Source organism: Pleuronectes platessa, chromosome 21 (assembly GCF_947347685.1).
Source record: "Pleuronectes platessa chromosome 21, fPlePla1.1, whole genome shotgun sequence".
Taxonomy (NCBI): domain Eukaryota; kingdom Metazoa; phylum Chordata; class Actinopteri; order Pleuronectiformes; family Pleuronectidae; genus Pleuronectes; species Pleuronectes platessa.
Genome location: NC_070646.1, coordinates 10,455,548 through 10,480,324, shown reverse-complemented (window position 1 = coordinate 10,480,324; position 24,777 = coordinate 10,455,548). Strand labels below are relative to the sequence as shown.

The 24,777-nt window shown below is 45.2% G+C and overlaps 2 protein-coding genes across 7 annotated transcripts in view; both read left to right on the top strand.

Moving 5' to 3' along the window:
- LOC128427115 (SH3 and multiple ankyrin repeat domains protein 1) overlaps window positions 1–14,629 on the top strand; it is a 40,489-nt gene extending 25,860 nt beyond the window's left edge. The window contains exons 17-28 of the mRNA XM_053414205.1: window positions 4,589–4,671; window positions 4,828–4,952; window positions 5,928–6,063; window positions 6,241–6,321; window positions 6,799–6,807; window positions 6,997–7,023; window positions 7,119–7,175; window positions 7,350–7,471; window positions 8,003–8,129; window positions 8,212–11,410; window positions 11,504–12,400; window positions 12,677–14,629. Coding sequence (XP_053270180.1) covers window positions 4,589–4,671; window positions 4,828–4,952; window positions 5,928–6,063; window positions 6,241–6,321; window positions 6,799–6,807; window positions 6,997–7,023; window positions 7,119–7,175; window positions 7,350–7,471; window positions 8,003–8,129; window positions 8,212–11,410; window positions 11,504–12,400; window positions 12,677–12,728 — 4,915 coding nt within the window. The 3' untranslated portion in view covers window positions 12,729–14,629. The remainder of the gene's footprint in view (window positions 1–4,588; window positions 4,672–4,827; window positions 4,953–5,927; window positions 6,064–6,240; window positions 6,322–6,798; window positions 6,808–6,996; window positions 7,024–7,118; window positions 7,176–7,349; window positions 7,472–8,002; window positions 8,130–8,211; window positions 11,411–11,503; window positions 12,401–12,676) is intronic.
- Window positions 14,630–16,018: 1,389 nt separating this feature from the next.
- Window positions 16,019–23,766, top strand: LOC128427407 (protein kinase C and casein kinase substrate in neurons protein 2). Of its 6 annotated transcripts, none has more exons than XM_053414519.1 (10): window positions 16,019–16,221; window positions 17,677–17,748; window positions 17,875–18,031; window positions 18,290–18,525; window positions 19,383–19,538; window positions 19,969–20,144; window positions 20,263–20,383; window positions 20,730–20,797; window positions 20,921–21,000; window positions 23,094–23,766. In XM_053414519.1, exons 2-10 carry the CDS (start codon window positions 17,692–17,694, stop codon window positions 23,204–23,206), a joined length of 1,164 nt encoding a protein of 387 aa, XP_053270494.1. In that variant the 5' UTR covers window positions 16,019–16,221; window positions 17,677–17,691; the 3' UTR covers window positions 23,207–23,766. The 6 variants fall into 6 exon arrangements, with proteins under 6 accessions (XP_053270494.1, XP_053270491.1, XP_053270492.1 ...); XM_053414516.1 differs by having other exon boundaries at window positions 17,654–17,748; XM_053414517.1 differs by having other exon boundaries at window positions 17,651–17,748.
- The last annotated feature ends 1,011 nt before the right edge of the window (window positions 23,767–24,777 follow it).

The following is a 24,777-nucleotide window of genomic DNA, read 5'->3' as shown; positions in this document are numbered from 1 at the left end:
TGCTGCACGACGCTTGTGCATGTTTGTCCGAGTGCTAATGTGCTCATGTGTCCTTCCATGTACATACATCACTCTCCTGATGAGTCATATGGAGGCTGAAAGCAGCAGGCACTGGTTATATCCCATGGCTACTGAGAAGGACTTTGCAGTTGCCACCCGAGGGTTTTTCAGCCTCTCACAAGCAGTCGCCGGCATTACCCTTGTGCTGAGCAGCTCTCACTGTCATTCAGAAAAGGGATTTGCCTTAATGCAGCCGCGCTTGCCTTCTAAATGGAAAAAGTGGCCACTGGGGTTGTGTTACCTGTGTTAAGTTGGCAGAGCGTAATTGCAGCACTGTGGTGAAGTGGTGCTCAATTAAGAGCAAGGTGATCCGGTGCATGTTCCCTCGCTGCGGCTCGGCATTTGGGAGAATGTCAATTACTATTTCAGAGAGAGACAGAAAGAGTGGCAGAGTGTTTGTTAGCCTGGGTGGTGATGACAGATCTGCTTTAGAGGAGAGGAGGGGGCGAGATGAAAGTTGGCAAGTGTGTGTGTCTCTCTCTGTGTGTGTGTTGTGTGTGTGTGTGTGTTAGTGAGAGAGAGAGTAAATCCAGGGTGGAAATCAGCTGTTAGTATATCTGTGAAACACCAGTCAGTGGATGGGCTCTCTGTCTCTCTCTCTTTCCTCTCTCTCGCCTTACAGTTATACCCATCCCCCGCATCCCCACCCAGCAAATTCATCTCTCCATCTCCACGATGTTGCAACCAAACCCTCTCCCTGTCCTCCGCCAGCGCACACACAGACTATACAGTACACATTCCCCCTGTTGTGATGATCGCTGGTATTCTCTGTCTCTCTTCATCTTTGACATTGTCTTTCCCCTCGTCTGATGCATGTGGGGGGCACAGCAGCACATTCTCTCCATCCTCTCTCGTTCCCCACCTCTCTCCTCCACTCTCGCGGCTCTCTCCGGCTGAGCTCTCGCTGGAAGACCGTGAGGAGGAGGGAGGCGGGAGGAGGGAGGTGGTGGAGAGCGCGCGAGATAGAGGAGGGGGGGGGGGGGGGGGGGAGACATGGCAATGGGGGGATGCGGAGAGAGAGATTTCTCTCTCTCCCTCTCTTCTTCGTGGCCGTCACTGGGCCCCAGAAACAGGAGCGTGTGGTTCATTTACAGGTAGCGGCTGTTTCCTCATTCATTGGCTGGCTATGGATGTGAGGAGAGGACAATGGAGAGAGGGGAGAGGTAGATGATGCTATTGAGAGGCCGTGCCTTTTCAAAGACAGACTAATAAGCTATCTGTTCTGTGCGTGTGTGTCTCTTGATCGGCGTGTGTGTATCCGTGTGTCCGTCTTAAGACTGAATTTTTCCCTGTGCGTGTGAATATCTGTGGGACGGCAGTGGCTATTGAATGGAGACTCTGCAGCATGTTTATTTCTGTGTCTTCCTCCGGTGTGTCTCTGAATGTTTGTGTGTCAGTGCGTGAAAGGGAGCACATATTGATGCATTTCAGTCAGACAGTGTGGGTGTGTTTCATTCTCTTTGAGTCATGATTTCTTTAAGCAGATATTCTCCATTCACCAGGACTTCCCATTTCTCGCCGCTGCTTTAAAATGCTGCTGTCACATCCTGTAATTTTTCATGTATCCCTGTGTGTCATTAAAAATGTGAGGCATTGTGACTGTAAAGAAGGATGAATGAGTCAATGAGTGGTAAGAGTGCAGTTTGTCAGTTCCTATTGAGGTACCTGTCATTTCTGTGCATGTCTCGGGGTCTGCATGCATTTGCCTTTACATGTGTGCGTGCACAGGACTGTAAGCAGCGAATAACACATATATGTGGTTTTCACATATAAGTGTGTACGTCACCGTGCTTGATTGCTGTGGGAGTATCTCTCCTGTACGTACAGTATGTGTGTGTACGCGCCGCTCATCCCTCTCTCCATCCACACTAACATCTGTCACTTGAGGTGTCTGGGTATCGTCCCCACATAACCAGTCTCTCTTTGTGTGCGTCCAGCAGGTTAATGGTTAAAAAGTTGCCTTTTTCTCAGTAATTGTAGCTGGGAGAGAGGATGACTCAGTAGGGTACATAATAACTCTGCTCTCTAGTAGGCTCACAGCTCTACTGCGGCCAGTTCAGAGCGAGCGGCTCCTCGCAGCCAACAGAGATTAAACACGGACGTTGGTGCTTTTTATGCTTCTAATTGGCCACGGTGATTAATGTGGTGACGGGTGAACACTTTCATGCATGTTAAGTTAACCAGGTGAATTACTGCAAACCGGCAACTTGGAGCCACCTGCCATGTTTCCCCCTGATAGAAGTGGATGGATCGGTCCACCCACTCGACGTTCCTTTGATCCTCAGAAAGGGAAAGCATGATGGAGGCCAGGGTGAGAGAAAAAGGAATGAGGTGTGAGGAGCAGATGGCTGGAAGGCGGCTGTGCGTTGGCGAAACAGTAACATTGATGGAGAACACACGAGGGACGGACCTCAGTAGGGGAAACTAGCGGTCGTCTGTTCAGTGCTAAAGTTGCGGCTTGGTGTCGAAGTCTGGATGTTCAGGCCTGGAGGCCGACGCTCGTGACTCTGCTGTACCTCGGTGACTCCAGAACCACAACTTTGTTTATTGATGCTGTGTTGGATTAAATACACAAGGGCTCGTTGTGGTTGTGCTGTAAGAGAAGGGGCAGAATTTTTTTTCCACTGCTTTAATGTTAATTTAGCATCAGTATACACGTCGGTCAAGTTTCGAGCTGGAGTGATGGTGTTTGCTGCCAGAAACATATAATCAAAATATCACAGTGGTTCTTTTAAAAGATACATTGATTTATTTTCGACTAAGTGGTTTCATGGCCGAGTTACCCCGACGAGTGGCTGCCAGGCTGCAAATCAAATGATTGTGTTTACATTGGGTTTAGAGGCATTACGATTCAATTTGGTGCCACGAAGGAGGCAGAGTTTGTGTGTGTGTGGACTCAAGAAGTTAGAAAGCGATGCCTGGCACATTTAAAGCAATGCTATACGACTGAGCAACAGCACCCCCTGCAGCCACGTGTGGTAGTTAATTCTGTTGGCTTCCATGTCTGAGCGATTAAGTGGTTTTCTTGTAGAAAAAAAACCCTATCAATGTTTTGCCTGGAGCTCTGGCTGCAAAGTCCAACTCACTGAACTGAAACACAGCTGAACAGCGGATATTACTCCTGGATCCCTAGAAGAGCTGCTCCGGTAACAAATAAATCAATCTCTGTCTAGAATTCTTAAGTTTTATTGTTGAATATCGGAGATAAACGCTGGTTTTACGTGACTTCTGAGTCTTCTTAACTGATGTACAGTTTGGCATTACTCTCGTGACACAGTCCATTCTGCCTTTTACAAGTCGGTGTGCTTCAAAATATATTTGAAACTGCTATTTTATGGTGAAAAAAGTAGCTGTGTGTTGCTTTAATTCCAACTTCCTGATTTAAAAGAGGGAGGCATAAAAACAGACTGTCCATTGGAAATGATGTCCTTGAGTATATCCTGGGATTTTGCTGCACTGTTTTACCAGTCAAGCTTTTACTGTATATGAAGGCAACTCTCTAACCAGGCCACTTGCCCTGTTCCCTCGTTCAGCCATTCTGGGAAATCAAATCCTCTCATTTGATTTCAGTTAGAGTGTCAATTCGGGTTACGCTGATGAGCACCAGCTAACACAGAAATGAGCTGCCCAGGAAAAAGAAATATCCGAAATTCCTGTTAAATCACACAGCTCCGCTAAAGCCCCGGGCTCTGCTACAGAACCAGGGTGAAATGACATTGTTAGAAAGTCGAGTCCAGGAATGAGTCATGAGATGTGGCTGTGTGTTCGGAGTCCATTTAAACAATTCCGTATTAGATGAAGGGTTGTAAAGCAGCTTGGCCAAAAGTCCTGATATTAGAATAATGAAGGAGTGTGCGAGGCCAGCCGATACACTACTCCAACTGTCTCGTAACAAGATTGCATCACAAATGTCTGTGATCGCCGTTTCTGGCCTGCTCTCCACGTTTTCAGACTCTGAGCGAGAGGAGCTGTTTATGGCGGGAGAGGAGAGGCCTGTCCGACTTGTTCTTGGTCATAAATTGACGTGTCATGTAGGACCGGTATCGATGCGCTGGAGTCAGTAAAGCGGTATCCTCGCAAAAGCTGCCAGAGGCGGTGAAAGCTAATGCAGCGATTTAGGTGAATTTGGAAGTTTCCATTATCGGTGATGTGTATGTGCACAATTTTCTAATGTGCCCTGGCCCAGTGCTCGTCAGCTGGAGCTGGATTAGTCCATTGTGTGGAACATCATCTCATGTACACTTCCGCCCATTGTGACAATAACTGTGTCCCTGCCATCGACCATTTTTGTGCACCAGCGCTTTTTGTGACATTCTCAAGCCAACCTGTATTTGCTGCAGTATGATTTTTCATAATGTCATGCGGTGTAGCTGCTTAATAGATGCTTTATTTGCATGACAATACGTTTTTTTATGATTTAGCTATAGAAGTCATATAGCTCTCTTCCTCTCCAATTCTCTCTCCTTTTCTCCCTGTCTCTCTACATGTTTTACCCCCTCTCTTCTCCTCCCTCTTTCCTACCTCTAAGTGACTACATCATTAAGGAAAAGACAGTGCTCCTACAGAAGAAAGACAATGAGGGCTTTGGCTTTGTGCTCAGGGGAGCCAAAGGTGAGCTTCTTATTCAACATTCACCACATTCCTCTGCCGTTATAGATTTGTCCCTCTCACATGTTCGTTTTCTCCCTCTGTATTCTCTCCATCCCTCTCTCATTTTCTCTCATCTGTGTCCACTCATTCTCTTCCTTTTTGTCTTATCCTCCCCAGCTCAGACTCCCATAGAGGAGTTCACTCCAACGCCAGCGTTTCCCGCGCTGCAGTACCTGGAGTCAGTCGATGAAGGGGGTGTGGCGTGGAGGGCGGGCCTGAGGATGGGGGATTTCCTCATCGAGGTAAGAACAGGATACATTTTGGACTGAAACGCACACAGAACTTTTTTAATAACAACATGGGCTGTCCAGAAGGATACAAAAACATTTTAAAGACCTTACTGATGCACTTTCACAAATCAAACAGGAAGAGTTCCGTGGTGGAACGAGAGCTGGCGTACACATTTTTTCCAACTCACAGAGCTTAAATGGATGATTATGCAACAAGCTACACTATGCACCAGACCACATTTAGAGTGAGATGTTCCACACGCGTATTAAAAAATCATATCACCAGTGCTTTCTCCACTGAAGCGTTCTGAATGTAACATGTGCAGCTATGCTCCTTTAAGAGGCTCAAAAGTGGGCACATGAAAAAACCACATTAACTACACTAACCCCTTTATGGATGCACTGAACCAAAGAGGCAAATCTTTAAATATGGAAATCTTCTGGGTGGACGTGTTATAGTTTATTCAGTGGTATTTTTTCAGACTCAAGTGTTTATCATGTTTTTAAGTATAAAAACATATCCTTGTGTAGTAAATTTTTGTTGAGTTGTTGAGGAACTGCTGTATTTGTTATTGCTCTTCCTTTCTGATAAATCAACAGCAGTTGACGCAGCAACTCTCGACCATTTTGTGCCTTTAAAAGTCCCCGTATGTTGCCGTGAAAAGTCGGTTCTAAAAATGGAAATCGTCAAACCTCTATTAAATCTGACATGAACAGCTAATTGGTATTCAACCTAATATGACTCACTTATGTAGCTGCCGAGCCGTTGTACTTTAGTCGCTGTCTGAATTGCTGTTGCACCTGAGCTAAGCTAAGTCCTAAAATTCATCATTTTATGCCAAATACCAACCACTGGAAACAAGTTAACCCTTGATGACATGGCATGTGGTGTCTCTGTTATTTCGATTTTTTATTTAAATGGAAATGAAGGCAACACAACAGCTCATTCTGAATCCTTCAGTTGTTCTTTGTTTCTGTGTCTGTCAGGTCAACGGCCAAAATGTGGTGAAGGTTGGCCACCGGCAGGTGGTCAACATGATCCGCCAGGGAGGCAACAGCCTCATGGTGAAAGTTGTGATGGTTGCTCGGAACCCTGAGCTGGAGGATACCACCCGGAAGAAGGGTAGGGGGGGGTCAAACTTTCCTAAAACGTTGTCATGTGTTTCTGATGTGACGATAAAACTGTTACCATGTTTACTTCACCCTAAAAGCCTTTTGCAGTGAGGTTGTCTTTGGTGACTTAATGTTTACACAAGAATACTAAACATTAAGTCTGCATTTGGCTGGCTTCCCTTGGCAGCCCCGCAGCAGACGAAGAGACTGACTCCTCCTGCCATTGCCCTGCGCTCCAAGTCAATGACATCAGAGCTGGAAGACATGGGTAAGATGACATAGGAAAGTTCAGACAGAAAGAAACATAAAAAAGGAGCATAAAACAGGAAAGAACATATGAGAAAGAGATGAAATTTATGTCCCCCCACTGTTGTATACTTTTTTTATTTATTGGTGAGGGGCACAGTAAAAAAAAGGCTCTTTTTGATGGGTTAGTTGCTCCTCTGCAGGATGACAGTACTATGGCACTATTAGGAAAACACAGCATTAAATATTTACGGAGTTGATGCAGAAAGCCAAGAGAATGATGTGTGGGTGTGTTTTTCATTTTTTTCATTAGCACTGTTTGATGGGGAAGTAGTTATTTGATTCAATGGCACTTTTAATAATATACCTGGTGATAATTAAACCATAAAGTTACGTGGTATAAAAGCAATTACACGTTGTTAAATGCCACTTGCCTGATGCCATCAATCACCAATTGCTTTGCTTTCCCCCCCCTCTGAACCACATGCGCTGCATACAGTGGAGAAAGGTGGGAGAATCCTAGATTTATCTAATCTTATTATCATGTCTGTCCCCATCACCTTCCCTCTCATCACATCAGCGTTCACATCATCACATGTGTCTGAGTATGTACTTCATCCTTTCATCTCCTTTATACACATGCAGAGCAATTCTAGTCACACCTAATTTTCTGTTTCCCAAATTATGCATGCTACAGCGGCCTCTCCATGGAAAAAGAAAGCAGGTGAGCATCAGCCTTTATCGCTGCCCCCATCAGCCCCTGAGCTTTAATTAAAAGTCAGCCTGTTTGATGCTCCCTTCTCCTCCTCTTTTTTTCAGATTACGAGTCCTCTCAGGTTCCTGATAAGAAAAGGACAGTCTATCAGATGGCACTAAGTAAGGAATCACTCTTCCCACTCTTGTCCTACTGTAGCACAGTGTTTTTACACCTTGAGGGGATGGGAGGGGGCTCACTGAAATCCTCCTATGCATATTTTCTCCCTTTAGGTTCCTTCTTACTAACTCTTTACCTTTCTCCTCTGGCCTGGCCCTGCTCCGTCTTTGTTTTAGATAAACTGGATGAAATCTTAGCTGCTGCCCAACACACTATTACACCAGACAACCAGGGCCAGAGGGGTCACGGAGGCAAGAGGGACCGGAGCAAGAGCATTGTTCCCAATGTCTCCAATGAGGTATTGTTGGGAATTGGAAGGAAATTGTCCTATTAAGGATGATTATACCATAACATCTTGCTCGCATCTTAGACACTCTTTCACTGTAATGTACAAAATATTATCAAATACTGAACAACTCTCTCCTAGTCCAGCAGTATCAGATTCAGATAAACAACACTTTCTCAGGATGCAGCACATGTTGAGTCATGGAAGTGACTAATGATTCCTATGTATAAATCAGCTTGGTCTTTAGCTTGTTTTTAGCCCTGTGTGTTGTCCTGCCCTAGAGACAATGATTGACAATGGACCACCCACATCAAAACGTTTGTTTAACTGTGAGTCAGCCTGTGTCCATTCATCTCTGCTCTGTTGCTTGATACACTAATACTGGTTTTGCTGCATTGCATTTTACCGTATTTGAAATCAATATCAGCTCAACAGCCAGCATCATTTTTATATGATTATATTTGAGTTAATGTTTCCCTTTTCTTCCTTTACTCCCTCCTTCCTTTGCAATTCTGTTTTGCTCCCTTGTTTCGATGCCTGAAGCAACCCTATGAGCAGCAGTCAGCCATGAGCATGGTGCAGCAAGGACCAGGTTTTGGCTACAACCAAGCTCATTTTCAACCAGGCCACGGTCCTCAGCATGCAGTCATGATGCGTCAAAAATCTATTGGTAACGGCAATTATTCTGAAAAGATTTCTGCCTGCTCAGTGTATACGTGTCTGTTTGTAACTGCCTGTTTCTGTGTGCTCAGGTATAACCGAGGAGGAGAGGCAATACTTACACCCCCCTGCTATGAAGCTGGCTCGCAGCCTGTCAGTGCCGGGACCGGAGGAAATCCCCCCACCCCCTAACACATCTGCTCCAGAACCGCCATTATCTGCAGGCCCTCATCCTGGGAGAGGGCCTGCTATGCCCATACCCCCTGTATCTCAAGCCCACTACCAGGCCCACTCCCAGCCAGGGCATTCTACTCAAGCTGGCTGGGAGAGGGGAGGCACTGGTGGGATGAACCAGCAGGTCCCTACTCTCAGGAGACAATCGGAGGGACCGGAGGCATCCAAGAGAGGGGGTGGCAAGATGGGAGGGTTAAGGAGAGGCTATAGCAGCGCTACGCCACCAACAAGCGCTAAACCTAAGGCCCCACAGGCACCGCAACATCAAGCGCACACAGCCAACCGGGAGCAGGGTGGAGGAGTTGGCAGGGGCGGAGCCAGGAGGGGTGGTCGAGGGGCTTTGATGAAGCAGTCAAAAGTGGAAGATGGGCTGCGACAACAAAGAGGTAAAGGAGCTGCTGCAAAAGAGAAGAGCTCAATCCCCATTCCTACCATTATCGTCAAAGCGCCCTCAACAAGCAGCAGTGGCCGTAGCAGCCAGGGAAGCAGCATGGAAGCTGATGCCTCCCAGGATGTAGTAGACCACACTTCAGCTGATGCAACCCCAGACATCCCCAACACCAGTCTACCATCACCACTAACCTCCTCACCACCTCAGCCCCAGACATCCTCTTCCTTGCCTTCGTCAACTGTCACCCCCTCTGTTTCCTCACCTCAAAACCTGGAAAACTTGGACTACACTTCAATTTTTGGTACAGCCTTTGGGGGAGGAGGAGGAGCACGCAGGGAAAGAGAACGTTTTCGAGATATGAGAAGAAAGAGCGCTTCTTTCTTCCTATCATCTGAGGAGGATATTCAAGGAGAGGCAGGAGGAGGAGCAGGAGATGGAGGAGGAGCCCTAGGGGTAAGAATTCAGCCTTTGCAGGGCTCACAAGTGGATGTACCCATGCCTCGACTCCGGCCCTCGAAGTCTATAGATGAGGGCATGTTTTCTGGAGACAACTACGTCAACTATTCCAGCAGCATGCCCCCAGCCTTTGGCCTGCCTGAGTATTCCTCCCCTGTCCTTGGTCAGGATGGACAGCCCAAGTCTGCTCCCTCAGTGTACGGCGCCCAGCCAGCTACTACTTTCATCCATCCACTTACAGGAAAAGTTCTCGATCCTTCATCACCGCTTGGCCTGGCCCTAGCTGCAAGAGAAAGAGCCTTAAAAGATGACCGCCGGACACGCCGAGAAGACAGACACTTTGGTCGGCAGATGTCCACTGTGGGAGCATTCCCAACCCCTGCTCAGACCCCAGCTTCTTCCCTGTTTGCAACCCCCACGCAATCGACCTACACTTCACCTGTGTCGCTCCAACTAAGCTCCACCACCACCTCGCCTGCATCTCTGAGCCGGCCACAGTCACCAAGGATATTACGTTTGGGAGGAGGAAGTGGGGATAGGACTGAGAGAGAAAAGGAAGGAGGGCCCAGAGAGGGTCTTCGAGTTCGCTTTTCAGAGGACAGAACCAATCAGTATTCGACTCAGTATTACCCGCAGAGTCCCAGGGAAAGAGAAAGAGAAAAGGAGTTGTACGACAGCAGACCTGCTTCATCCATGCAGCCTCCTCCACCTCCGGCTCAACCTGCCCCCCGCAGACCTTCCTTTCTGCAGATGGACAGCACTTCAAACACCAGCTACATCCCTCAGTACACTGTCCCCACAGCCCAAGCACAGACAGATCAAGCTATGGGAGATGTAAGAGTAGGGTCGGGTGGAAGTCTAGGACTGATGGTTCTCCCTCCACCAGCTCCGTCAATAGACGCAGATGATGAGTTTGTTTTTGCTGATCCCTTGCCCCCGCCTATACAGTTTGCTAATGGTAAAAGAGAGAGAGGCCAGGAGTTTACTCAGCGCTATCAACACCCAAGTCAACACTCTGCTGCTGTTGCTCCACCTGCCCCACCACCTCTTCCATCTCCCAAGCCCTCAAATGTTCCCCAGTCCTCTTCACAGGGTGGTGACTCTGCTACCTCCAGCCTTACCTCCTATGACAGCGAGGTAGCCAACCTAACACAGTCAGCTCTCTCTCCAGCTTATCCATCCCCTCAGATATTCCCCCCTTCGTCCACTACTACCAACACCTCTAATGCTGCTCTGCCTCCTTCACTACACAGACCTCAGCCTATGTCTCATTCTCATGCCTATTACAGTGGCGTTAATGACCCCTCAGTAGGTGGCCACACTCTTTCCCAGGACAGAGGTACGGCTGCCCTCACCCCCACCATGACATATGCTACCACAACCATGACAGCCACTGTTGCCGCCACCACTACAACCTCACATGCATCCTCTGACTACAGCATCGGCCTGGCTGGGCCCAAGGCTGGCCTCACCGCCGGGGGAAAAGCTGCAGACCACACTCACCACACCAATACTATATCCAGGAGCGGAGACTGGCAAGACGGTGTGGTGGATTCTGGGATTGAGGAGCTGGACAGTCACAGCAGCAGTGACCACCATTTAGAAATGCTGGGACTAAGTGGTTTGAGAGGAGAGAGGGGAGGGGTTGGAGGAGACGGGCGAGGAGGAGAGATGGAGAAAAGTAGCGAACATCAGGATCCCTGTACAACCTACTCAGGTGGGCAAACATTTGAGGTGCACAGTGCCAAACTGGCAAACCCTGTGTTTCCAAAGATGACTCATTACAAGGACGGAGGAGGGAGGGGCCAGTCAGTAGCACTACGCAGGCAGAACAGCACCAACCCTGCTCCACTTCAGTTGCACAGACAAAGCAACCTAGAGGACGCCAGGTTAGATGAAGCTCTCATAGATGAGAGGAAGCTTAAGCAGAGTCGATCCAAAATGGAAGATGGCTTTAGCACAGCTCTGGCCGCCTGCTTAGAAAGACCTATTGACACCCGGTCGGTTGGCTGGGGTGAGGTCGAGGAACATGAGCAAGGTGGAGGAGTCCAAAGAGGTGGCATGGTCTTGGAGGGCCGCAGGCTGCACTCGCCTCTTTCTGGTGTGAAGGCCAGCATCATCACTGAACTAAGCTCCAAGCTGCAACAGATGAGTACCATGAAGAGCATGGATGACTGGAGCCACACTCCAAAATCACCCACCATGCATAGGTGTGTTTGTTGTCCACAATTTAACAGTTTTTATATCTGTTTTTATCTGTTGTAAGAATTTGATATTCACAGGTGCATTTTTGTGTCTTTCAGGTATTCAGCAGATTTTACTGATGCGTATCACAGCCCCCCCACCGGCCGCTCCACCTCGCCATTACCCACCTACTCCCCACAGCACCGTCAGATTCTGACACCCAACCTTTCGGCCACCCCTACTATGTCCCCTACTCATCAAGTACCAGTTCAGCGGAGTTGGACCCGATCCCCTTCCCCACAAATGCCTACATCTCCGGTTCTTTCCCACCCTCCGCATTCCCCGACCTACTGCCCATACCCAACATCGCCGAAGCATCGCTCCAAGTTCCGTAGACAGACTTTTGATTTCCAGTGCAGTCCCACTAAGGAGATGCGGTCCTCAGTCTCTCGGCGCCGTGCCCCAAGCCCTCTCATCTATAACACCGAACAACCAAACCCCACCCCACCTAGGCCCACCTCGCTCCCCATACTTCCCACTACACCTGTCTACAACAATCCGTTTGACTTTCCCGGGCCCCTCACTCCTCCTTCACCTGGCCTCCCTCTAGGAGACAACTACCAGGCCTCAACATCTCCATTGTACTCCCCAGCCGGCGTTCCAAGCCAAAATCCCCTACTTGTCTCCCGCTCTCTCTCTCCCACCCACTTTCTCTCTGGAGCCTCCTCCCCAATGCATTTGCCCCTCAGCCCGTCTTGTCTCAACTATCCCCATCTCACCCCTCCTCCACCAGCCAAACCCTTTGCCGTCAAACCCCTGCCCTTCTGGACCAAGTATGACGTTGCAGACTGGCTGGCTTATCTAAACCTGAGTGAACACAGGGAGCGTTTTATAGACAATGAGATTGATGGATCGCATCTGCCTTCGCTCACCAAGGACGACTTCTTGGACCTGGGAGTGACACGTGTGGGACACCGAATGAACATCGAGAGGGCACTGAAGAAACTCACTGACAGGTGAGGGAGGACCACTAGACTCTGGAACACATAGAGGCAACGGGATCAAAAGGTCCAAAAGGAAGGTGAAGGAAAGTCAAAGTGTCTCGTTCCTTCCATAGCTGGACCTTCCCCCTTTGTTCATTCGATGCATATAATTTGATAAGATATTCCATCTTCCCTCCATCCCTTTCTCTCTCTTTATTAATCTGTTTTATCAACCCTATTTAGTCTGCTTCATCTTTATTTCATTTCCGCCCATTCTTATTCTTTGATTTGCCCTCCCTCTCTTCCCAGGCGGCTCTCCTCTCCTTTTCATCTCACTACTTCTCCCCGAGACACAGACTGACAGAGCGAAGGGGAGAGACTGAACAGTGGACATCAACAGGCTGGATTAAGACAGTTCTGGACATTTGAGGGGGGGCTGTTTAGAATTTGCTTCACATGTAAAGACTATTGTTATGAAACTTGTGGATTTCTGGTCAAGGAAGGGTAGGAAGAAATGAAGAGTACACGAAAACAACGCTCTCCAACTGAAGGATTCTGTAAAACTTTAGATGGACAGGCATTTAATTAACACACCGTTTTGTGCTGTAAAAGACAAGTACGCTCACATCGAGTGCACGGATGGACTCTCGCACCGTCTGCGGCTCAGCAGCACTGACAAAACTTTGGTCTGTGTTCGAAGAAAAGTTGCATCTTAAAGGGTGAACCCCTATAAAGTGTTGTTTTCTGGTGAAAAGAGAAACATTAGAGCCACATCATGACATCAGTTTTGTAGCTTTAAACATATGGGTATGAGTACTGCAGCCAAAGTCAGAATAAGAGATAAAGGGGTTTTGTTTGTAAATGATGCTAGAGGAAAATGATAGACAACAATAGTATTCTTTTTATATATATATATTTGCCATATACCCCCAAAGGATTCCCCCAGTAGGCTTTGTATGTACGTACTTTGCGAGCACTAAATATATCTTACATGTTAAACTGGATTCACTATTAGTAGAACCATTTGTTTTGTACTAAGTGCTGATCGCAATCATTCATTTCAAACAGGTCAGGGTATTTTAAACTGTTGAAGTGAAGGTATGAATAATGAGGGCATACAGATGTTGATACAATGTTGGTAGGAAATGAGCTGCTTTTATTTTCCTAATCATCCTCTAGAAAGGAGAGACAGTGTTTGAGAGCCACTGAAACAGGTCTGCATGTCACTTCAAGCTGCAAATCGCTCTTTAGACTTAATGGGCGTTCACGGCCATAGCACAGGTCAAGGGATGGATCCATCCTCTCTGATGCCATAATGTTGAGCGCTCTCTCTCACACAGCAGGTGATCAAAAAGGGCTTTTTACGGCTACTCTGTCTGCCTGACTTCCTCAACCTTCAGCCCCTGTGAGTCCGTGTGTGTCTGATTTTGTGCGTGCGTGTTCGTCGGCCTGCGTCGGTGGCTAAATGCTTCCCCTGACCTACACCTTTTTCGATTTCTAAGGCCTTTTCCAAAACATATTTATAACAGTCAGCGAACAAGACTTTTCTCACCAGTTGACAATCCCATGTTTCCCTGTTCCACACATAACCCTTCAAAAAGAAAAAACTCTGACCCACTTTAAAAAAAAGTTGTTATTTTTTTCCAAAGTCAAAACTGTATATGTTTCATAGAGGTGAACAAAAACACCCGGCATTTTTTTTTAAACATGCCAGTTTAGCCGTTCCTTGCAGAGAATTCAACACATCATTTATAGATCTATATGTAATGATGATGATGACAATGATAAAAAATATAGTATAATAAAGATAATATTATTAAGTATGTAATCATTTTTAAGAATCTCTGTCCTCCAGATAGTGTGGACAAATTCTTTGAAGCTTTGTTTGGTTTATGTTTTAATTTGGGGTTTTCAGTCAATGCTTTCTCTACTGCTCTCCGGTGAAGCTGACACGTTATTTAATGTGTATTCTCTATTTGTGAGTATACAAATAATGACTCTGTTACACGCTGGATGCTATTCCAGAGAAGTGGAAGGACTGAGCAGTAGTGTAGAAAGCATAACATGCTATGAATTAGAGTATTTTAGGTCTAGCCAAATGCATTATGAATATGACTTCATGCAGTATGAGTGTAAGTATGCAGAGATAAAAAGGTATATATATAAATTATATATATATAAAGTTTTGTTTTAACTAAAACCGTATAAAAGTTGATAGAGATACAACTAAGGTGTTGAAATAAATGCTAAGATAAACTGTGACGCTGCCATGATTCTCATTTCTCCTTGGATTCCCTCGTCTGACAGTTTCACATAATGATCCAATTTAACGTGCTGTGTTTGAACTGAGTCAATTGGCAGCGGCTCGTTTTAGCCCCACGGTCGTTCGGCTCAACATTGTTTTCAGGTTCCTGGATTATTTTCCCATGGTGCTCAGTGAGGTAAAAGGCACCAGAGAGGGGAGCTCGTGGGGAGGGAGACGATGAGATGGCTTTATTCGAAGCGAGCAGTGTCTGCGTTCATGCAGCAAACCAGGAGACGCCTGTAAGGCATGGAGAAGGATGATAAACAACTTGGAAGACTGGGATATTGTTTTCGAGAGCTGTGGCCAGTTCACTGTTGAAAACTGTAAATACTGTTAACTGCGTCCTTGTGTTTCTGTAGATGGGGTTTGCTCATAGGTAGTAAAAGTTCAGATATCTGGGTTTGCTCTTCTCGCAGTATGACAAGAAGATAACAACTTCCACTACTCATGTGGGTTTGATTAGGTTTTTATATGTTAATTCTTTTTTTTTGATCTGACTCATTTATGTTCAGTCACCAGGTCACTCCATACTGTTTTCATTGAGACAATTCATTTGCTAGAAGCTACAGACGACCCTAGCAAGTTAAAGTAGAATCCATCAGGTGTCTCACGCTGCTCTCATACATACACTGAATTCCAGTTTTCATCTTCCTGGAAATTCCCAGAGGGGCTGTTGTTTGCGAGCGTATATGTCCGAGTTAGTTGCACCGTAAAAATGTCCCGAAGGGGCCCATGTGAGAATATAACAGGAATGTTGATGTTGCTAAACACATGACGAACGGAAATATACAAATATCTCAGGATGAAAAAAAAGAGCTATATACGTAGATGATGCTCCGAAGTTGAAACGTTGTGGAATAGTGGTTCCCAAGATAATGTTGGAAGAAGCTGTGGAGATTAGTGAATTTTTGAAAAGTCTAATTTTAAACAGTATTTATTGCAGAGAAGAAATCGAGACCAGATGCCGTCAGCAGTAAACAAAGTGTAACTCTGGATGACGCTGGCAAATATCCAGGAGAGTGCAGATGCAGAATGAGTAAACAGAGAACATGCTGCATATTCCAGCCTCTTCTATCTGGGCCTGACCAGAGAGAGAATGGCAGGTCACAGAGGAGCACAGGGCTAATCTGGCAGTTCACGGGTAACCCCCTGCGCCCACCCTCGCCTCTGCTGTCACACACACTCACTAATAAGCTCACATGACTGTGTGCCTCACTGACATGATACTGTGACCGGCGGACGGTCGAAATGAAGGTCCAGCATCTCATTAGCACCATATTTAGAGAGACAGAAGGAGGGTTGGGCAGGGAGGAGAGAAGGAGGGGGGTTCTTCCAGCTGTTTCTTTTTTCTAATAGCACAGTGGAGAAAGTGAGAGGGGTGTTTGTCAAAGATAGGAGGGAGACCTGAGCAGCCCGACCGGAGGACACCAATGAGTTAAAGAGGCAAAGCATGAGATTGAAGTGAGGGCAGAGAGGGGAAAGAGGAAGAAAGGTCCATCCTGGAATGATTGAGAGCTAGAGTATCACAGCTGACGTGGGAGAAAGTAAGGTAAGTTTCCTCCTCCCGAAGCCAATAAGCAGGAGAGCGATTGCCATGAAAATGCATGTTTAATGTTTTTTTTCTCTCCGGCGTGTGTTTGAATTGTCATTGCGTCTCACGCCCACTTTCAGATCAACAACGCGTGTGTGTGTGTGTGTAACTTTAAGTGCCAGGGGAAAATTGGGTCAGTGAGAGGGGAGAGGGGGAGAGAAGCCTGCGTTGGAGGAGGAGAGACGCACTGGGAGAGGGGGAGACGGACAGAGAAATGAAGGGAAATCCTCTGTAGCCCTTGAACTACAGTAACAAGTGGTCACTTGAGTAATCACTGGTGATTCAGAGAGACATGTAAGTGCCGGTTGCTCACAGGCTTGACTGCTCTGCTGCCTTTTGCTTCTTCTTGGCTTGAGGGTAGAAGATTATTTGGCGTTGAAATACTTTGCTGTGGTGATGCAGGCTGAGCTGTTGAGTTCTATCTCAAACCTCTTCTTTCCCCTTTGCATGGACAACTACCGGAACAGGATAAAGTTTAAGATTAGAAAGGAATCGTGAAAAGACAATATGAAGAACAGTTAGCTGAGGGAAAGACGGTCCTACATGAGCCTGACTCTCCGTCATGCTCAGTCTTGTGATGAGGTGTGGTTAGTCACTTTCATATTACTCAGCCAGCAATGTGTGTGTGTGCCTGGACAGAAATAGGCCCCAATGTGATTGCGTGTCTGTTCATGCATTTCCCTGCTTTTATTCGAGATGCCTCTCACCCGCCAACATATCTGCCACATGTGCTTCAATTTACATGCTGCGCAGAAAAAGAAATGTGTGCTCTCCGGACAAGTTATTCCTTCTAAATCCTACATTCCGTTTTGGTTTGCCAGATCGGTAAATCTACCCCTGATGCGCTCCGGATCTCTGTATCGAATCGAGTCAGAGCCGGAGACAGTTGGTTCTAATAGGCCTTTATTAGCCAGAGCAAAGGGAAAGATGACCTTTCTGTGCTGTTTATTTTGGGAAGGCAACAGGAAGAATGCCAGAGCAGCTGTTCTATTCCTGCTGGCAGATCCCACCCCTGTGAATTCCAGTCTGCCACTGCAGCGACACTCCCCTTACTCACGCAGCGGGTTCGGATGTTCCCGAGTACTGTACAGTGTAAATAACACCTCGTCAGAATCTTCTAAGTTGTTATGGCAATAAGCTCAGCAACGTCCACACACACACACGATCATAGACACACACACACACAACGCAAGCCATCAGCTGCCAATCATTTCCTATCAGAGACAGCTCTGTTTATGAGGAGGCCTGCCGTATCTGCACATTACACCGCGTAGACGTCCAACCTGTTCCATGATAATCAGTGTCACTTGCCTGCCAATAAAAACCCTCTCCTTCCATGCTCGTTATGCATCTTAACCTGTCTGGCAACTCTCTTGTATCACACAAGCAGCCATCGTTTGCTTTCCGAGACAGACACGTTCTCCAAAAATGGCGAGCCTCCCCAAAGATCCCGCCGAAGATGCCAAGAAACAGAGCTTCTGGATGGTGAGGATTATATTTATCATCAAATCTAAGAAAACTGCCGCCCTAGGAGCCGCTTGTTAATCCAAAACAGTACCCGAGTGCTTGTGGCTGGCTCGTTACACATGATCTCCGCCTCTCTCCTTGCAGACGGGGAATTATGTGCGCACGGTGCACAGAACTGAACAGTCCTTCCAGGCCTGCAACGACATCGTGGCCTGCTTCACGGAGAGGGCGAAGGTAGAGAAACAGTACGCCCAGCAGCTCAGCCAATGGAGCAGCAAGTGGAAGACCATAGTCGATTCGCGTAAGTATGAGAAACCGCGTGATTGCTGCACAGCCCCGGTGGCCCAACATCAGAGCACAGGCACTCCCGGGCCCTTTTGATCAGCTCAGCTTGCTCTCATCAAGTTCAAATTGCCTCTTTGGTCGCATTTAAATGAGTGCATGTGTTGCTTGTTTGAAAAGCTCCAGTGGACAAATGGAGGCCATTATTTCTCTATTGTTTCCATGACTCACCGCTATTATTTCATTTCTCCGTCTGTCTCTTTTTTCACCTCCCCAGGGCCACTTTATGGCTCCCTCATGAGGGCGTGGCAGTGCTTCTTCACCTCCACCGAGCGCCTGTCCACCCTCCACTCCTCCATCTCCCAGTCACTCACCGCTGAGGAGGGGAAGCGAGTGAAGACCTGGCAGAAGGAGATCTTTCCCAAAAAACTCTTTTGTGGGTTCAGGGAGAGCTACAACAACAAGACCAGCTTTTCTCGAGCCCAAAAGCCCTGGTCCAAAAAGCTCATAAAGGTCCAAATACAAATCATGTGTGTGTGTGTGTGTGTGTGTGTGTGTGTGTGTGTGTGTGTGTGTGTGTGTGTGTGTGTGTGTGTGTGTGTGTGTGTGTGTGTGTGTGTGTGTGTGTGTGTGTGTGTGTGTGTGTGTGTGTGTGTGTGTGTGTGTGTGCATGCTAGTAATGGTTATCATAAGTAGCAATTATTATAGTTTCTGACTATAGCTAATGGTCTTCATTAGCGAAATAAGATATTTCCGCTTTTTCATAGTAATGGATTACTTTGTAATTATTTCATTTCATACAAAGTAATGATTTTATTACATATACAAGATAAAATAAATCCAACATAAATTGTTCCGACCACCTGCTAGCTTCATTTTCTACGTATAAACATGAGTGGTAATAATAATTGTCTTGTAACTTTAAGCAAGAAATCAATTTACCCATAATGTAAATTCTCGAAATTATACTTATGTTTTCTATATTTAAAGTACATGCACTTGAAATTACATAAAAAATGTTTTTATAAAATCATCAAAAGAAGCAAACTTAACTTTTACTTGGAATTTTGGAAAAAAGATTAAATAAATCCAAATTGTGCATAAATGATATGTTGCAGTATTACATGGAATGATGCAATGGACTATTTTTGTGCAGACACTGAATATTAAGATAACAGATGTTATATATATTAATATATAAATGGTAATTAGTGAGCTTTATAAGCTAATTGCCAGATGTTGCATATATACAGACGAGAGCGCTATCAATCTTTTCACTTTCCACAACAATTACAACAATTCGGCACATTTCCCATAATGTCAGACCCCTGACTCATGTAAATATCTATGTGTGCATGTTTATTCCACAGCTGGAGAAGGTCCGAGTCGCATACCATAAGTCGTGTCAGAGGGAGCAAGCAGCGGTGGACAAAGAAAAACAAGCAAATGAAAACACTGAGATGAGTCCGGAGAAAAAGCAGAAGATCACAGAGGCCAGAGAAAAGGCCCGAGAGGAGAAGGAGCAGGTGAGGAGAGATGTTCACGCACTTCGCCGTCTCACTCCGAGTTAGCCGTGCATGTTCAATAAAGAATTCATTCACAGCACATTTCCATTTAAATCACACGTCCGGATTCACCGCGAGATCAACATGTTGCCTTCCAAGAAAGATTCGCTGGCCCCGCTGCATGTTGCCATATTTATTCAGTTCAGGAACTAGGAACTCCAAACACAAGCCCCAGCCTTAGATATCTGTTCCAGGCATTTTCCTTGTATGGAGATGTGTTATTGTTACTCTGCTCAGTGTTTATGGAGCCCAGCATGGGAACAGGGAAGCGCACCCGATGATTTATACTTTTTAGATCCCCCTCCATTTAAGAAACACAGGGGATGTTGTTCCAGAGGGAGGCAGTATGGCAAACTCTCATCACAAGACTGTTCCTCTGACCTGCCCCCAGAATAAAGAGTGCTACGAGAAAATGCTGGAAGACTTGACGTCCTACACGCCTCGCTACATGGAGGAGATGGAGGCCATTTTTGAACAGTCGCAGGAGGAGGAGAAGAAGAGGATCGAATTTCTGAAGCAGGCTTTCCTCTCCATCCACAGGCACCTGGACGTCACCAACAATGAGAGGTGAGCAGGCGTCCAATCAGAGGCCTGGGTGCTTGTAGAGCTGGCAGATGGATGGGTTCATACAGTTTAGGTGCTTATTGTGTTGTGATAAACATCCAGCTCTGTGTCCCTGTGTCAGTGTGAAGGCGGTGTACAGTGAGCTCCATCAAACTCTGATGTCCATCGATGACCAGGATGATCTCAAATGGTGGAGGAACAACCGAGGCCCCGGCATGCCCACCGACTGGCCGAAGATTGAGGTGTGGTACAAAGTTACACTGCAAACCAGAGGAGAAACTGTGTACACATGCAGAAAAACACAATTAAAAAAACTAAACAGTAGAATTATACGTACATAAGACTTCCTGAAGCAGATAAACACCAGAAACTGAAGGTGACAATATCAAATTAAATCAGAAACATTTCAGTGTTTTTCAAATTCTCCCCTCAGTTAAAGAAAAACCTGCTCTTACACATGAACTATAACCCATTTAAACAACCTCTCTCAGACCTAGAATAACATTTAACTTGATATGTGTGAAGATCTGTATATGTTTTACATAACCAAAGTGTCTTATTTAAAACCCAAACTTTTATCTTTGTCAGGAATGGGTCCCACCAGTGAAAAAGCTTAACAGAAAGAAAAGAGACAAGAAAAGAAAAGAGGGCCAACCGTAAGTAGTACTTTACACCTAAAGGCTATTTTAATTATATAACTATAGTCAATTCTAAATGTTTTTTATTTTTCTTCTGGTCTGTTTTTTCACCAATTAAATGTCTGTGTCTTCTGCTGTTAGTGTGATGATCGGGGGAGTGAAGGTGCGAGCTGTGTACGACTATGTGGGAGAGGAGGGCGATGAGCTGTCCTTTAAAGCAGGTGATGCAAAGTGTTATATACACAACACCTAAATACATTGTGTTCTACAGTCCTTTTCATGTTAAGCTACATTCAGCATGGATATACAGTGCCTTGCATAAGTATTCACCCCCTTTGGACTTTTCTACATTTTGTCATGGTATAACCACAGATTAAAATTTATTTCATCGTGAGTTTATGTAATGGACCAACACAAAATAGTGCATAATTTGGAAGTGGGGGGAAATATTACATGGATTTCACAATTATTTACAAATAAAAATCGGAAAAGTGTTGAGTGCATATGTATTCACCCCCTTTACTGTGAAACCCCTAACAAAGATCTGGTGCGACCAATTGCATTCACAAGTCACATTTGCAAGTCACATAATTAGTAAATAGGGTCCACCTGTCTGCAATTTAATCTCAGTATAAATACACCTGTTCTGTGACAGACTCAGAGTTTGTTGGAGATCATTACTGAACAAACAGCATCATGAAGACCAAGGAGCTCACCAAACAGGTCAGGGATAAAGTTGTGGAGAAATATGAAACAGGGTTAGGTTATAAAAAAATATCCAGAGCTTTGAACATCTCTCTGAGCACCATAAAATCCATCATAAGAAAATGGAAAGAATATGGCACAACCGCAAACCTACCAAGAGAAGGCCGTCCACCCAAACTGAAGAGTCGGACAAGGAGAAAATTAATCAGAGAAGCAACCAGGAGGCCCATGGTTACTCTGGAGGAGTTGCAGAGATCCACAGCTGAGGTGGGAGAATCTGTCCACAGGACAACTATTAGTCGTCTACTCCACAAATCTGGCCTTTATGGAAGAGTGGCAAGAAGAAAGCCATTGTTGAAAGGGATCCATAAAAAATCCTGTTTGGAGTTTGCCAGAAGCCATGTGGGAGACACAGCAAACATGTGGAAGAAGGTGCTCTGGTCAGATGAGACCAAAATTGAACTTTTTGGCCTCAATGCAAAACGCTATGTGTGGCGAAAACCCAACACTGCCCATCACCCTGAGCACACCATCCCAACAGTGGAACATGGTGGTGGTAGCATCATGCTGTGGGGATGCTTCTCTTCAGCAGGTACAGGGAAACTGGTCAGAATAGAGGGAAAGATGGATGGAGCCAAATACAGGGAAATCCTTGAAGAAAATCTGATGCAGTCTGCAAAAGACTTGAGACTGGGGCGGAGGTTCATCTTCCAGCAGGACAATGACCCTAAACATACAGCCAGAGCTACAAAGGAATGGTTTGGATTAAAGAATGTTAATGTCTTAAAATGGCCCAGTCAAAGCCCAGACCTGAATCCAATAGAGAATCTATGGCAAGACTTGAAGATTGCGGTTCACAGACGGTCTCCATCCAATCTGACTGAGCTTCATCTTTTTTGCCAAGAAGAATGGACAAACCTTTCCATCTCTAGATGTGCAAAGCTGGTAGAGACATACCCCAAAAGACTTGCAGCTGTAATTGCAGCGAAAGGGGGTTCTACCAAGTATTGACACAGGGGGGTGAATACTTATGCACCCAACAGATGTCAACTTTTTTGTTCTCATTATTGTTTGTGTCACAATAAAATTTATTTTGCACCTCCAAAGTACTATGCATGTTTTGTTGATCAAACGGGAAAAAGTTTATTTAAGTCTATTTGAATTCCAGTTAGTAACAGTACATAATGGGAAAAAGTCCAAGGGGGGTGAATACTTATGCAAGGCACTGTATATAAAGAATACTGATAAAGATGTTTCTGGTATCTGAAAATGATAGTGTCCTCGTGGAAAGGATGATACCAACTTTCAGGATAAAGTATCATGTGTAAATACACATGATACTCATCATATAACACGTAAATACTTAATCATACAGATGGCACAAATCTACACAACTAAACATAAGAGTTGTGGCTATAATATCATTTGCATTTTACAGAAACAAAAACAACTATCATTGTGCTGCATAAATTGAGATATTTTGAGTACATTTAATACTTTCATGTGTGAATGGTAAAGTTCTGAAATCTAAAGAGAGTTGAGTGAGACCATCACAGAATCAGGACGATGCATTTCAACCAACGAACGTTTTTATTTGCTGTGCCCTCAGGTGAAGTGTTCCTTAAGGTTGAAGAGGAGGATGACCAGGGCTGGTGTCGAGGGGTGCTGAGCGGGGGGAAGGAGGGCTTCTACCCGGCCAATTATGTCGAAGTTGCCGAGTGAAATCACACTGTCGGAAAGTTTCTGTCCTAAAGTTATTTCTCAAAAAGAGTCTTTTCTTTTTAAAACCTTCTAAAAAATAACAATTATTTTCATTTGATATATGAGATGTTTGTGACTCTGAGTTGAGTCAGATGTAATCTGTTCCCAGCTCTTTTTGAACTGTCAAGTTTTAAGGCCTTAATATTCTAACCTAGTTAGTTTGAGTACTTCTTCAACATGAATTAACTTATGAATGACTAGAATGTAATGTTTGAGTTGTGTGTGTGTGTGTATGTGTCAGTGTGTGTGTGTGTGTGTGTGTGTGTGTCTGAGTGTGTTTATTCACATGTGCACATTCAAATGAAACAAAAGAGAAGAAGAGAGGATATTTATTTACTGCAACCATGTCTGGGTACTAGTTCACTGTAATGAAGATAACTGATAATTATACACAAGGTTTACAGTCATGAGTGTTCACAAGGTTAATGTTTACTCACGTATGATGTATAAGCCACAGCACACAGATGTTTGACTGAGGAGAATGGATTTTCACAATAAAAGCCTATTTGTTTTGCCTGTGATCCATCTTATTGACACAATGTTTTTTTTTCCTTGCAATGCAAGCAGTGTGGTTTCAGGGATGGAGATGTTGGCTGGACAATTCCCCTCTTTGCTTAGGATTGAAATATCCCTTTGCCAACAGGATGAGCTGTTATATCAATACTTGGGTTTATGGCCAAATCCCTGCAAAACTGATTTTCATTCGACATCACTACAGAGATGTTAACATGGCTCGTCAGCTCTTTACAATTTGTATACAATGAGACAGAGCTGACAGAAGACTGAGTAGCAGAAGCAAAAACCTACATGTACAGATTCAATCTAAAAAAGTTTTTTATAAAAGAATTGTCATTTGGCTTACAATACATGTTTCATTTAAGAATGCAACTCCACTGTCCTCAAATCGTCCAGCATACAGAGGTCTGCTATAGCAAATAATATTATATTATGAGCACTCTCATCCAAATTTACTTATATACTTCCACAGTCACGTGCACAGATAGACCCCTATAGTGGTGCTCAAGCACTGGCCCTTTTGCCCTGGAAGAGAAAAGTGCCCCTTTTGCCTGAGCCCAATTTTTTCTTCATTCATCAATATTTAAGAATAACAATGACTCTCTCTGTCATCAATTCCCCCCAAATGTGTTTTGATATCTGTCGGGCATTTATTTGAGTTCTTGTGAGAATTAGACCCCAACATGCTCCGCGGCGCTCACAAATTGATAATTTTAGTTAATTTGTGAACAAAAATAAATATAAAAGTAAAAAATTTCATACTGTGTTTTTTATTATTATTTTTAATTTCATACATAATTTGGGCGATGGGTGCCCTTTTTTGGGGGTTTGAGCATCTGCCCCCCTAAAATGTCTGTGCATGTGCCTGTACTTCCACATTTCAGTAGCAGTAAGGGTGTAGATTATCTCCTTAATCTGTGTACATAGAAGAATTTCACAGGGTCATCAATGTAGGTCGTTGTTTTACTTTGAAAGATTTAAACCCTTGACATCTTCCTGTCCTGTATTCCAGCTCT

What these genes read in the sequence shown, in the direction of transcription:
- LOC128427407 (XM_053414519.1), top strand. Translation starts at nt 17,692, where the DNA reads ATGGCGAGCCTCCCCAAAGATCCCGCCGAAGATGCCAAGAAACAGAGC. An exon ending in AGAAACAGAGCTTCTGGATG is followed by an intron (nt 17,749 to 17,874) that starts GTGAGGATTATA and finishes CTCTCCTTGCAG; the next exon opens with ACGGGGAATTATGTGCGCAC. An exon ending in AAAAGAAAAGAGGGCCAACC is followed by an intron (nt 20,798 to 20,920) that starts GTAAGTAGTACT and finishes TTCTGCTGTTAG; the next exon opens with TGTGATGATCGGGGGAGTGA.